The sequence below is a fragment of the Trichomycterus rosablanca genome, chromosome 14 (genome assembly GCF_030014385.1).
Source record: "Trichomycterus rosablanca isolate fTriRos1 chromosome 14, fTriRos1.hap1, whole genome shotgun sequence".
NCBI classification, from domain to species: domain Eukaryota; kingdom Metazoa; phylum Chordata; class Actinopteri; order Siluriformes; family Trichomycteridae; genus Trichomycterus; species Trichomycterus rosablanca.
Window position 1 is genome coordinate 13,098,901 of NC_086001.1, and position 13,070 is coordinate 13,111,970.

The 13,070-nt window shown below is 41.4% G+C and overlaps 1 protein-coding gene across 8 annotated transcripts in view; it reads right to left on the reverse strand.

Annotated features, from left to right (window-relative positions):
• Positions 1-13,070, reverse strand: part of LOC134325959 (girdin-like) — a 107,873-nt gene that overhangs the window by 35,019 nt on the left and 59,784 nt on the right. For all 8 annotated transcript variants that reach the window (XM_063008152.1, XM_063008148.1, XM_063008151.1 and 5 more), the window contains exons 9-14: positions 10,254-10,335; positions 8,169-8,327; positions 7,932-8,078; positions 7,704-7,848; positions 5,558-5,730; positions 2,199-2,336 (exon numbers count right to left, since the gene is read on the reverse strand). In XM_063008152.1, coding sequence (XP_062864222.1) covers positions 2,199-2,336; positions 5,558-5,730; positions 7,704-7,848; positions 7,932-8,078; positions 8,169-8,327; positions 10,254-10,335 — 844 coding nt within the window. The remainder of the gene's footprint in view (positions 1-2,198; positions 2,337-5,557; positions 5,731-7,703; positions 7,849-7,931; positions 8,079-8,168; positions 8,328-10,253; positions 10,336-13,070) is intronic.

Sequence of the window (13,070 nt, forward strand, 5' to 3'; positions counted from 1 at the left end):
AGCCTAGCTATTGGGAGGTGAACTCAGCAGTGCGCTCTCAGTGCTGGCCCAAGCCCGGATCAAATAAAGAGGACTGTATCAGGAATGGCAACTGGCAAATTAACTGTGCCAAATCAGGTATGAGGACCTGAACGATTGGGTGTATCCATATCATATACAGTGTATCACAAAAGTGAGTACACCCCTCACATTTCTGCAAATATTTCATTATATCTTTTCATGGGACAACACTATAGACATGAAACTTGGATATAACTTAGAGTAGTCAGTGTACAACTTGTATAGCAGTGTAGATTTACTGTCTTCTGAAAATAACTCAACACACAGCCATTAATGTCTAAATGGCTGGCAACATAAGTGAGTACACCCCACAGTGAACATGTCCAAATTGTGCCCAAAGTGTCAATATTTTGTGTGACCACCATTATTATCCAGCACTGCCTTAACCCTCCTGGGCATGGAATTCACCAGAGCTGCACAGGTTGCTACTGGAATCCTCTTCCACTCCTCCATGATGACATCACGGAGCTGGTGGATGTTAGACACCTTGAACTCCTCCACCTTCCATTTGAGGATGCGCCACAGGTGCTCAATTGGGTTTAGTCCATCACCTTTACCTTCAGCTTCCTCAGCAAGGCAGTTGTCATCTTGGAGGTTGTGTTTGGGGTCGTTATCCTGTTGGAAAACTGCCATGAGGCCCAGTTTTCGAAGGGAGGGGATCATGCTCTGTTTCAGAATGTCACAGTACATGTTGGAATTCATGTTTCCCTCAATGAACTGCAGCTCCCCAGTGCCAGCAACACTCATGCAGCCCAAGACCATGATGCTACCACCACCATGCTTGACTGTAGGCAAGATACAGTTGTCTTGGTACTTCTCACCAGGGCGCCGCCACACATGCTGGACACCATCTGAGCCAAACAAGTTTATCTTGGTCTCGTCAGACCACAGGGCATTCCAGTAATCCATGTTCTTGGACTGCTTGTCTTCAGCAAACTGTTTGCGGGCTTTCTTGTGCGTCAGCTTCCTTCTGGGATGACGACCATGCAGACCGAGTTGATGCAGTGTGCGGCGTATGGTTTGAGCACTGACAGGCTGACCTCCCACGTCTTCAACCTCTGCAGCAATGCTGGCAGCACTTATGTGTCTATTTTTTAAAGCCAACCTCTGGATATGACGCCGAACACGTGGACTCAACTTCTTTGGTCGACCCTGGCGAAGCCTGTTCCGAGTGGAACCTGTCCTGGAAAACCGCTGTATGACCTTGGCCACCATGCTGTAGCTCAGTTTCAGGGTGTTAGCAATCTTCTTATAGCCCAGGCCATCTTTGTGGAGAGCAACAATTCTATTTGTCACATCCTCAGAGAGTTCTTTGCCATGAGGTGCCATGTTGAATATCCAGTGGCCAGTATGAGAGAATTGTACCCAAAACACCAAATTTAACAGCCCTGCTCCCCATTTACACCTGGGACCTTGACACATGACACCAGGGAGGGACAACGACACATTTGGGCACAATTTGGACATGTTCACTGTGGGGTGTACTCACTTATGTTGCCAGCTATTTAGACATTAATGGCTGTGTGTTGAGTTATTTTCAGAAGACAGTAAATCTACACTGCTATACAAGCTGTACACTGACTACTCTAAGTTATATCCAAGTTTCATGTCTATAGTGTTGTCCCATGAAAAGATATAATGAAATATTTGCAGAAATGTGAGGGGTGTACTCACTTTTGTGATACACTGTATACACGAATATCATATATATATATATATATATATATATATATATATATATATATATATATATATATATAGACTGTATATATATATATATATATATATATATATATATATATATATATACCTGCTATATATAAAGATCCAGCTACAATAATAATAAATATTAAAATAAGCTACAGAGAATATATCTGATATAAAAAAGATTAACTGGATATGCTACTTTGAAAAAAGGGAGAATATGCATAAATAAAAATAGAAAAAAGTGGCTATGGCATTGTCTAAATGATAAATGAATGAAAACAAGTGGCCATTCTCAATCTTACAGTAGTATTTACTCATGTAATGTTGAAAAAACGTCATCAAACACTATGTTTTGCCCTCCGGTAGGTGTTAAAAGTGATACTCATAATAATAATTAATCATAATGAACTGTTCAAGTAGCACATGCAGACCTGTCTCTCAGAGTTTTCTCTCAGTGTCTCCAGGGTTTTCTGTAGCTGTGCTTTCTCCTTCATCAGATCTGAACTGAGACTTTCAGCACTGTGCAAACTCTCCCGGTCTGATTGTGATTCGCTGTCCATTTGCTTCAGCTAGAGAGGGAGAGGGAGAGGGAGAGGGAGAGGGAGAGGGAGAGGGAGAGGGAGAGGGAGAGGGAGAGGGAGAGAGAGAGAGAGAGAGAGAGAGAGAGAGAGAGAGAGAGAGAGAGAGAGAGAGAGAGAGAGAGAGAGAGAGAGAGAGAGAGAGAGAGAGAGAGAGAGAGAGAGAGAGAGGAGAGAGAGAGAGAGAGAGAGAGAGAGAGAGAGAGAGAGAGAGAGCACCATTATTTCCACATGTTCAGTTTTGCATTACACACATACACTGATCGGCCATAACATTAAAACCACCTCCTTGTTTCTACACTCACTGTCCATTTTATCAGCTCCACTTACATATACACATAGAAGCACTTTGTAGTTCTACAATTACTGACTGTAGTCCACCTATTTCTCTACATACATTTTAGCCTGCTTTCACCCTGTTCTTCAATGGTCAGGACCACCTCAGAGCAGGTATTATTTAGGTGATGGATCATTCCCAGCACTGCAGTGACACTGACATGGTGGTGGTGTGTTAGTGTGTGTTGTGCTGGAATGTGTCAATCAGACACAGCAGCGCTGGAGTTTTTAATACCACTCACTGTCCACTCTATTAGACACTCCTACCTAGTTGGTCCACCTTGTAGATCTAAAGTCAGAGATGATCGCTCATCTATTGCTGCTGTTTGAGTTGGTCATCTTCTAGACCTTCATCAGTGGACACAGGACGCTGCCCATGGGGCGCTGTTGGCTGGATGTTTTTGGTTGGTGGACTATTCTCAGTCCAGCAGTGACAGTGAGGTGTTTAAAAACTCTACACTAACACACCACCACCATGTCAGTGTCACTGCAGTGCTGAGAATGATCCACCACCTAAATAATACCTGCTCTGTAGTGGTCCTGGGAGAGTCCTGTCCATTGAAGAACAGCATGAAAGGGGGCTAACAAAGCATGCAGAGAAACAGATGGACTACAGTCAGTAATTGTAGAACTACAAAGTGCTTCTACATTGTAAGTGGAGCTGATAAAATGGACAGTGAGTGTAGAAACAAGGAGGTGGTTTTAATGTTATGGCTGATCAGTGTATGTAGAGAAACTGGTTGCTAATAAAGAGCTGTAAGCCATCACCTCTGACACTTTGTTTGCACCCTAAATTCCGGGGTGCAGACTCTGACGGGGTAATTAGCACCCTAATGCTCAGTTTTACAGCTTTGGGGAGGTGCAGTGTGTCTGCGTTGTCATGGAGCACAGAAACAGCAGCAGTGTAACGTTCTAAATCTAGCGTTTATTTAAAGCAGGACATGAGGTCATGCAGGAGGCTGGTCCAGACATCCAGATGGACATAGAAACCCACAGCCATGCAGATCTGAAGTACTTAATTCTGTCAAAGCTGCTTAAAAGACAGATTAGGGGTTGCCAGCGTTTTAAGTGATTCTGTCAAAGCCGTAGTTTGACCCTTTACTGGTTTGTTTCTTATAATATGTAGATCTCCGTTTTGACTTACAAACCTACAGCTTGTGCTAGTACGGGAGCTTGTTACATATTAGTGATTGTGATTAACTATACTGTGTTGACTTGGTGCTCAAATTAATAGAGCTAGTTTGACATGGAACCATGATGTCTTGCCAGGATCAGGAAGAAAATACAAACTTATAATAACAGAAAATCTATACAGGCTAGCTGACAAGTGGTAACATCTTCAGGAGGATTAAGGTCCCTCAATGTTCCTCAAGGTTTGTCTGTTGTAATATTTAGGGAGTTTATTGTATGATTGTATTGAGATCTGGGGAATCTGGAGGCCAATTTAAACTAATATTAATACACAAATAATTACTACCTAGAATGTGTGGTTATGCTTAAGGCATGATTGCCAGTAGTCATATTCCAATATTCCAAGTATGCTGCTACAATAGAATGTTACTGGACGAGGACGTATGATGTCCAAAACCAAAACAGTTCTAGCTGGTTAAGACCAGTTCCTATGTCCTAGCTAAGAAATCACTGTTACAAGGTCCTACAAGGACCCTGCTGGGAGTATATAAGGGTGTTTATTTTTTCCTGTGTTATTGCATTCACTGTGCGATCCTTCTCTGAACACAAGATTAAAACTCTTTTCTACGCATAATCCAGTCTCTGAGGTATTTCATTGACAGGTTTTCCACCACAACACTTTGACATGTTCCTCATACCATTCCTGTACATTGTTTCAGCATCATCCTGCTGAAAGAAGCCACTACCATTAGGGACGTATACACCGATCAGCCATAACATTAAAACCACCTCCTTGTTTCTACACTCACTGTCCATTTTATCAGCTCCACTTACCATATAGAAGCACTTTGTAGTTCTACAATGACTGACTGTAGTCCATCTGTTTCTCTACATACTTTTTTAACCTGCTTTCACCCTGTTCTTCAATGGTCAGGACTCTCCCAGGACCACTACAGAGCAGGTATTATTTAGGTGGTGGATCATTCTCAGCACTGCAGTGACACTGATATGGTGGTGGTGTGTTAGTGTGTGTTGTGCTGGTATGAGTGGATAAGACACAGCAGCGCTGCTGGAGTTTTTAAATACCGTGTCCACTCATTGTCCACTCTATTAGACACTCCTACATAGTTGGTCAGAGACGATCGCTCATCTATTGCTGCTGTTTGAGCTGGCCATCTTCTAGACCTTCGTCAGTGGTCACAGGATGCTGCCCACGGGGTGCTGTTGGCTGGATATTTTTGGTTGTTGGACTATTCTCAGTCCAGCAGTGACAGTGAGATGTTTAAAAACTCCAGCAGCGCTGCTGTGTCTTCTCCACTCATACCAGCTTAACACACACTAACACACCACCACCATGTCAGTGTCACTGCAGTGCTGAGAATGATCCACCACCCCACCTAAATAATACCTGCTCTGTAGTGGTCCTGGGAGAGTCCTGACCATTGAAGAACAGCATGAAAGGGGGCTAACAAAGCATGTAGAGAAACAGACGGACTACAGTCAGTAATTGTAGAACTACAAAGTGCTTAACAGGGTCCAATTGTAATAAGACGATCAATGTCTGTACCGACACCTGTAACAGTCAGTGGTTTTAACTGTTTGTATACCCCACCTACACTTGTTTTATTCTTTTTGTTAAAAAGTACATTACATTGAATACCTTTTCTAAACTTGAGCACTTCAGTAAAGCTTTGTGTTTTGCCTCAATACAAATAAGATGTGATCACACACAGGACTCGACTGACCTTCTGACTAAGCCTCTGGTTCTCCTTTTCGGCCTTGACGAGGCGCGCACCACCCTCTCCGCAGCTCTTCAGCTCCTCCACCGTCTTCAGCAGTGCCTGGTTCTCCATCTCAAGCTTCAGCAGACGGCTGGAGGTTAGCTCGTTCACCTCATGCCCCAAAGATTTCTGTGGAACTGCACAAAAACATGGAATGATTAATAATACGCTTGTACTGCTGGATTTTTCTTCTGATTTAAGAAACAACTTAGGGAATTGGGTGTGGGAAGCCTTATGAGCCAAGGTGGGTGATAACCTGGGGGTTTTAATCCTTTTGCATTATATACATCAAAACCACTTACTGCTGGCCATGCTACTCAAGCTTGAAATAATCAGTAGGGATATAACGATGCACCACAAGACAGTTAAAAATCGATTCACATGTGTAACGATTCAAATCGGTTTACATGTATAATTTATCGATATTCACTTTAAACAGCAGAGGGCACTTGCACTATTCACCTCGCCTGGTTGTCGTCACTACAGGATTGCCAGGTTCAGAATTTTTCAGCCAAATTTATTTATGTGAGGATGCTTTCTTTATTTGTATTATTCATATATTTATTTAATGTTGGATTTATTTCATTTCAGTTTTTTTTTTTTTACACAAAAAGGGAAATGTGCAGCATTTTTTTTGTATAGTTTTGAATAGTTTGTACCTACCTCAGAAATAAAAGGACATTCATTATTCAGATAAATAAATGATAAGCACAAATTTAAGAGAAATAATAAAAGAAAACTTTTTCATAATTTGTCTTCTATTTTATTTTGTATACAAAAAATCGGGAAAAAATCTTTTCGTGAACCCAGTATCGTGAATCGCATTGCATCGTGGGTAGAGTGTATCGTTACATCCCTAATAATCACTACTGACAATACTGCCGGTTTATTCTCATGCAGTTTGTATGGAATGTATTGTAATTTAAAACAGGAAAGCTCAGCAGCTTTGTCATTTGGAGACGTGAGAAGATAAACAATTCATCTCATTGCTGGCGCTTTGAAAGGGTCAGCGGCGAACAGGGTCAAAGTTCATTCAGGTTTAACTTTAGCTAGATTCCATTCCACAGGGTCCCACGCAGTGCCCTTGTATTCCCTAAACACTAATCACGTGATATCGGCTAAAGGAACTTTGGTTCAGTTGGTTAAAACTCTTCTTTTAGGATGCCCTGTAATGTCATCACGTGTTGACAGCAATCTTTAATCGTTGCTTTGATTTCTAGATTATCTAGCAAACTAATGCTAATGTTGGTCATGCCGGTCACTTGGCAAAGAAGTGGAAAGGCAGGCTTTTCCCATTATGGTCCTAATCTATGGAATTCCCTTCCTGATGACCTGAGGGTTCTGGATGACCTTGGCATATTTCAGAGGAGGGTCATAACCCACTCATTTTTTTGGTCTTTTAATTGTTTATTTCTGAAATTGTATTCTACTGGTCACTTGTAATAGTAAACTGTCTAAGCAATTGAGGGTTAGGCCCTTGTTTAAGGGCCCAACAGTGGCAACCTGGCAGCAGTGGGGCTTGAACCAGGGACCTTTTGTTTACTAACCCAGTACCTTAACTGCTAGGCTACAACTGCCTTACTATTTTGTCACGCATTGTGAATGCACTAATGATCTAACATTACAGGTGGTGTGAGCAATATAGCAAGAGAAATAAAAACGGCATTTCTCATTAGCAATACAGATTAAAATGTAGATTATACCCAAATCTTTAACTGCAAAAATGTAACATTCATTTACATTTGCAGCATTTAGCAGATGCTTTTATCCAAAGTGACCTAAATTTATGACTGATACAGTGAAAGCAATGGAGGGCTAAGTGTCTTGAGGTCGAAGCCCTGCGATGGACTGGTGCCCTGTTCAGGGTATAAAAAGGGGAGGATATGAAGTGCAACACAGCTTTAGTCTGACCTAGTGCTGACTGTAAAGTGACATTGAGTAGAACAGTACAGGTACAGCCTAGTGGTTAAGGTACTGGACTAGTAATCGAAAGGTCGCTGGTTCAAGCCTCATCACTGCCAGGTTGTCACTGTTGGGGCCTTGAACAAGGCCCTTAACCCTCAATTGCTTGGACTGTATACTGTTTGGGCACAATGTATATAAAACCCACCCTCGAGCTCGGGCGACGTTTTGGAGAGCTGCTCGAGCTCCCATCCGAGGTGCAGTGACTCGTCCATGCTCTGCTTCTGAGCCATCTCCAGAGCCAGGTTCTCCTCCAGGAGCTCCTCGATACGTTTCCTGTCCATGTCTCGCTCCTGATCAACAAAAATAAACCCCACATGATTCAGATTTCTCCCAGTCTTTCAAACAAGTATGATCTTACCATTAAAGATCTTACCATCTCCATGTCGTGAATGTTAGCTTTGAGCTGCAGGTTTTCCTTCTCTAGTTCATGCAGTTTATCTGAGCGGGATCTGGAGCCCTCCAGCTGATCCTCCAGCATGCTTTTGGTCTCCAGTAGAATCTGATTGTCCTCCTTAAGCTCCTGTGTGCCAAAATACATGCCTATTCAAAAGACAATCGAACAACACAATCGACAATCAGGCACGGTGCTTTCAGGTCTGAGCGATCGTACCTCCACTCTGGCTCTGTAGAACTCAATGTCGTGAAGCCTCTCTTTGTATCGGCCCACTTCGCTCTCCAGCTTGTCCACTCGTATGGCTTTCTCTCTCAGAGCATCCAGCTCGTCACGGTAAGCCCTGGCAGAACGCGCATCAGACAGCAACTGGAGGTTCTGATTACACACACACATACAAACACACATATGTTAAAACACACAAATGTAGTGTTACATTTAAAATAAGCTTGTGCTCGGGTGGCACAGCGGTATATTACGCTAGCCCACTTTTGCTGGGATCTAGGTCCAAATCCAGGTCCAAATTCCCATGTGAGCCTTATAATAATCCTCTAGCACCACTTATAATAATCCCTAGCAGGCATAATTGGCAGTGCCTACAGCACACAAAATTGGCTATTAGGTCTGCCATGTGGGAAAAGACCAGATAAAAAGTGGATAGGGTCTTCAACAATGTGCAAGGACCCTGATTTGTAGCCGAGGTGCCTGTACAGAAAGTGGAGAAGCCCGGAGATCAGGGCGGGGCTCTCCGCAGGTGGATTCAGGCCTCACGCACAGATTCACTGAAAGTATGGGCAAAAAAGAAGGGGTTGCGGATGGCACACATGTCAGAGGGAGCGTAAAGCAGGCAAAATGACCCTCCTCAGACACAAACGGAGTCTCCAGCAGCGGAAGACGATTTGACTAGGCTAAATTGGAATGAGAAAAGAGAAAAATGTATAAATAGAATAGCAAAAAAAAGGGAAAACTCAGCAGTGCTATCGACTGGTGGGGCATCTACAGACGTGATTGGGTATGTCTGAGGTTGGGAGGTGGCCCCGCGATGGATTTTACATTTACATTTTCGGCATTTAGCAGACGCCTTTATCCAAAGCGACTTACGTTACAGATACAGTATACAGTCTGAGCAATTGAAAGTTAAGGGTCTTGCTCAAGGACCCAACAGCAGCAACCTGGCAATGGTGGGGCTTGAACCAGTGACCTTATGATTACTAGTCCAATACCTTACCACTAGGCTACGGCTTGGATTGGCGTCTAGTCTGAGGTGCATTACTGCACTGAGCCCAGTGATTCCAAGGAAACCAGCCCACGTAAACCTGAACAGGATAAAGCGATACTTAAACATGAACTTAAAACTCAATTAAAAAAAACAACTTCAGAATCAGAATTATTGGCCAAGTATGTGGATACACACAAGGAATTCAGTTGCGGCTGATGGTATCTCTCTAGTATAAATCCAGTATACAAGCAATGTACAAGTTGCAGACAATGCACAAGAACATTAAACACAAAAATATACAAACTATAAGACTATATACAGGCAATATATAGAAAATGTATGGACGTTTGCATGTATGTATGTACAGTATTCAGCGACCAATGTATGTATGTACATATAAGCTGAGGTACACAATATATGGTAACACACCAATGGCAATATACAGTGATATAATGATAATGTAAGATACCAGCATGTGGAATATTTAAAAAATAACAGTAAAGTGCACAGCATGTAGAATTGGCAGAAGTTAAATATTGTCACGCTCAAGTCTGTATTGTCAGTCATGTATTTATTTAGGAGGGAGATGGCCTGTGGAAAGAAACTGTTCTTGAATCCGGGAGTTTTAGTGCCTTTAAAGTGACAATTAAAATCAGTAACAAAGCTCTATAGGTACATTTAATGAGGTTAACTGTCAATTAACAGCATGGATCAGACTGAACAGATCTCTGACAAGTAGCATTTTGAGATATAAGCAGCATTACACCAACAAAATTTCCCAAGGTGCCTGAATTACAGGTGGATAAGCAGAGTTGGATAAATCTCTTCAAGCTTGGATTTATATGGCGAGAATGTACAGTATATTGGAATACGTCAACATGCCTTCATTATGATTAATGTGAAGAGAAAGGACCCCACAAATCTTTAGGAATTGATAAATATTACTACAAAACATTTGATCAACATAAAAGCACAGACACCAGAATAGTCAGTAAAGTGTATAATTATGTTAAAATGTGGCATTATTATCATCAAACAATTCCACAGTGAGCATGTGTAGGTGTGGCAGGCTTATTGTATTGTACCTCTTGTTGAATCCTCTTTAGGTCTTTCTCCAGGTTCTCCAGTTCCTGTCTACAGTCCATCAGCTGCTCACTCTTTTCTTCTCTATAACACAGAAACACAAATTACAAAAACACATCCTCTGCCTCAGTCATCTTTAACCAACGTCCTTTTTTTTTAAATAAATTTACTCATATTTGGTGCTTACTGTAAATTGTTAGAGCACTAGCTGCAATAACCGAAAGTGAAAAATGAACTGAAAGCAGATTGAAAATGTCAGTCATACAGCAGATGAGAACATTCTGACTTGTTACTGATGTAAAAAAGTCACATTTTCAACCATTTTGGTGTGTATAATCAGTGTTTTAAACGCTGATTGAAATAAATTATATTTATTATTTTTGTGCTTTCAGATTTTCAGAAACATTAAATGTATGTATGCATGCTTAAAAGCTTTAAAATGGGATAAATCTATTTAAACCAGCCATAACATTAAAATCACCTCCTTGTTTCTACACTCACTTTCCATTTATCAGCTCCACTTACCATATATAAGCACTTTGTAGTTCTACAATTACTGACTGTAGTTCATCTGTTTCTCTGCATGCTTTGTTAGCCTCCTTTCATGCTGTTCTTCAATGGCCAGGACTCTCCCAGGACCACCACAGAGCAGGTATTATTTAGTTGGTGACATGGTGGTGGTGTGTTAATGTGTGTTGTGCTGCTATGAGTGGATCAGACACAGCAGTGCTGCTGGAGTTTTTAAATACGGTGTCCACTCACTGTCCACTCTATAAGACACTCCTACGTAGTTGGTCCACCTTGTAGATGTAAAGTCAGAGACGATCGCTCATCTATTGCTGCTGTTTGAGTTGGTCATCTTCTAGACCTTCTTCAGTGGTCACAGGACGCTGCCCACGGGGCGCTGTTGCCTGGATATATTTTTGGTTGGTGGACTGTTCTCAGTCCAGCAGTGACAGTGAGGTGTTTAAAAACTCCAGCAGCATTGCTGTGTCTTATCCACTCATAGCAGCACAACACACACTAACACACCACCACCATGTCAGTGTCACAGCAGTGCTGAGAATGATCCACCACCTAAATAATACCTGCTCTGTGGTGCTCCTGTGTGGGTCCTGACCATAGAAGAACAGCATGAAAGCAGGTTAAGAAAGTATGTAGAGAAACAGATGGACTACAGTCAGTAATTATAGACCTACAAAGTGCTTCTATATGGTAAGTGGAGCTTATAAAATGTGTGTGCCGAAACAAGGAGGTGGATTTAATGTTATGTTTGTTCCATATAACTCTGTGAACTGATGAATCTTGTGTACTGAGTAACTACCGTTCCTGTCATGTAACCAAAGTGTAAAACATGACGTTAAAACTCTAATAAACAAACAAACAATCCCAGAAAAGTTGGGACAGTACGTGAAACACAAAATTAAGACAAAAATCAGTGATTTAATTGTAAATTTACACAAAATCAATAAATAATAAAAAAAGACGCTGAGGGTTTTAACATGATTGTGGTTTTTGTAAATATGAGGTCAATTTTGACAAAACTTGGGGTATTTATTCCTCTACATTGCCCATTGTCACAATTTTCAGGAAATTCTCTGCTCATAATAGGCAGGGCTAAAAGCACAATGGAAAACCTTTCAGATTGTTTATAAAGAATAAAGGGCGTCCAGATGTGTTCCATTAAAAACATGTGGCACCTTATGACGTGCAAATCATGGTTCTCTCAGCTAAAGACAAAAGAACGACAAGCATGAGACTTTGACTGGTTGAATTGGTATTTTAGTCAACGGATTATTATTAAACGTGGTTTGACGATGTGATGCAGTGATAAATATTTACACCCCTCTCACCTGTAAATGTACTATGGTATGTATAGAATTGAATCAACTATTTAACAAGAAGTCTCAGTAGACAGAGACAGAATATTTATAAATACATAGAGAAAAGGAGTTAGAATGTACTATCAATTATCTCATTAAATGATGTCCTTCTTTGTAAGTGAATTTTATACAATACAGCTTTAGAAGTTTCACACATTTTGTCCGCATATGAAATCAAATACTTACCCAGTCTTTGTACCTAAGCTTGAGCAATGCTTTGTGTCTGGAATTTGCATACTGGTTGATCCTGCACTGTGCAAAATCTTATCTATTTTAGCCTTAAGCAGAGGAAAAAGCACTATGGTTATGCAAATCTGCAACAGTCCCCATTCCACATCCTGATAGTATCTGGCAGAATGGGAACACCAGGAGCGTCCTGCTCCTGGCCTTACATCACTGTCTCTTCCTCTTAGAAATGTTTCATGTGGCTAACTGGTATAATACAGCTGCATCTAATTACTTTAATGCAAATGAACTCATAGAACTCACACGTTTCAGAACAGTAGTAAGTATGATCAACGCCATTAAACCACCTATAAATTCACCTGTGCAGACCAGTCTCACCAAGTGGCCACCAGTCTATTATACATAGATTGGGAAGTTAAAGGAGATCTAGACATTGTTTATTTGAATATTGTTTATGTGCCACACAGGAAACCCACACAGACACGGGGAGAACATGCAAACTCCACACAGAAAGTACCCGGACCACCCCACCTGGGGATCAAACCCAGGACCTTCTTGCTGTGAGGCGACAGTGCTACCCACTTAGCCACCATGCCGCCCTTAAAGTTAAAGGTCTTAGAGTTAAAGGTAGAGTTAAAGGGGGTTTCCATATTTCACACTGCAGTGATCAACAAAGTATTCTGATAAAGGCTTTGCAAATAGGTCAAAGAATTCTGAAGAACACAGCATGTATTAGATTGTCATGTGATT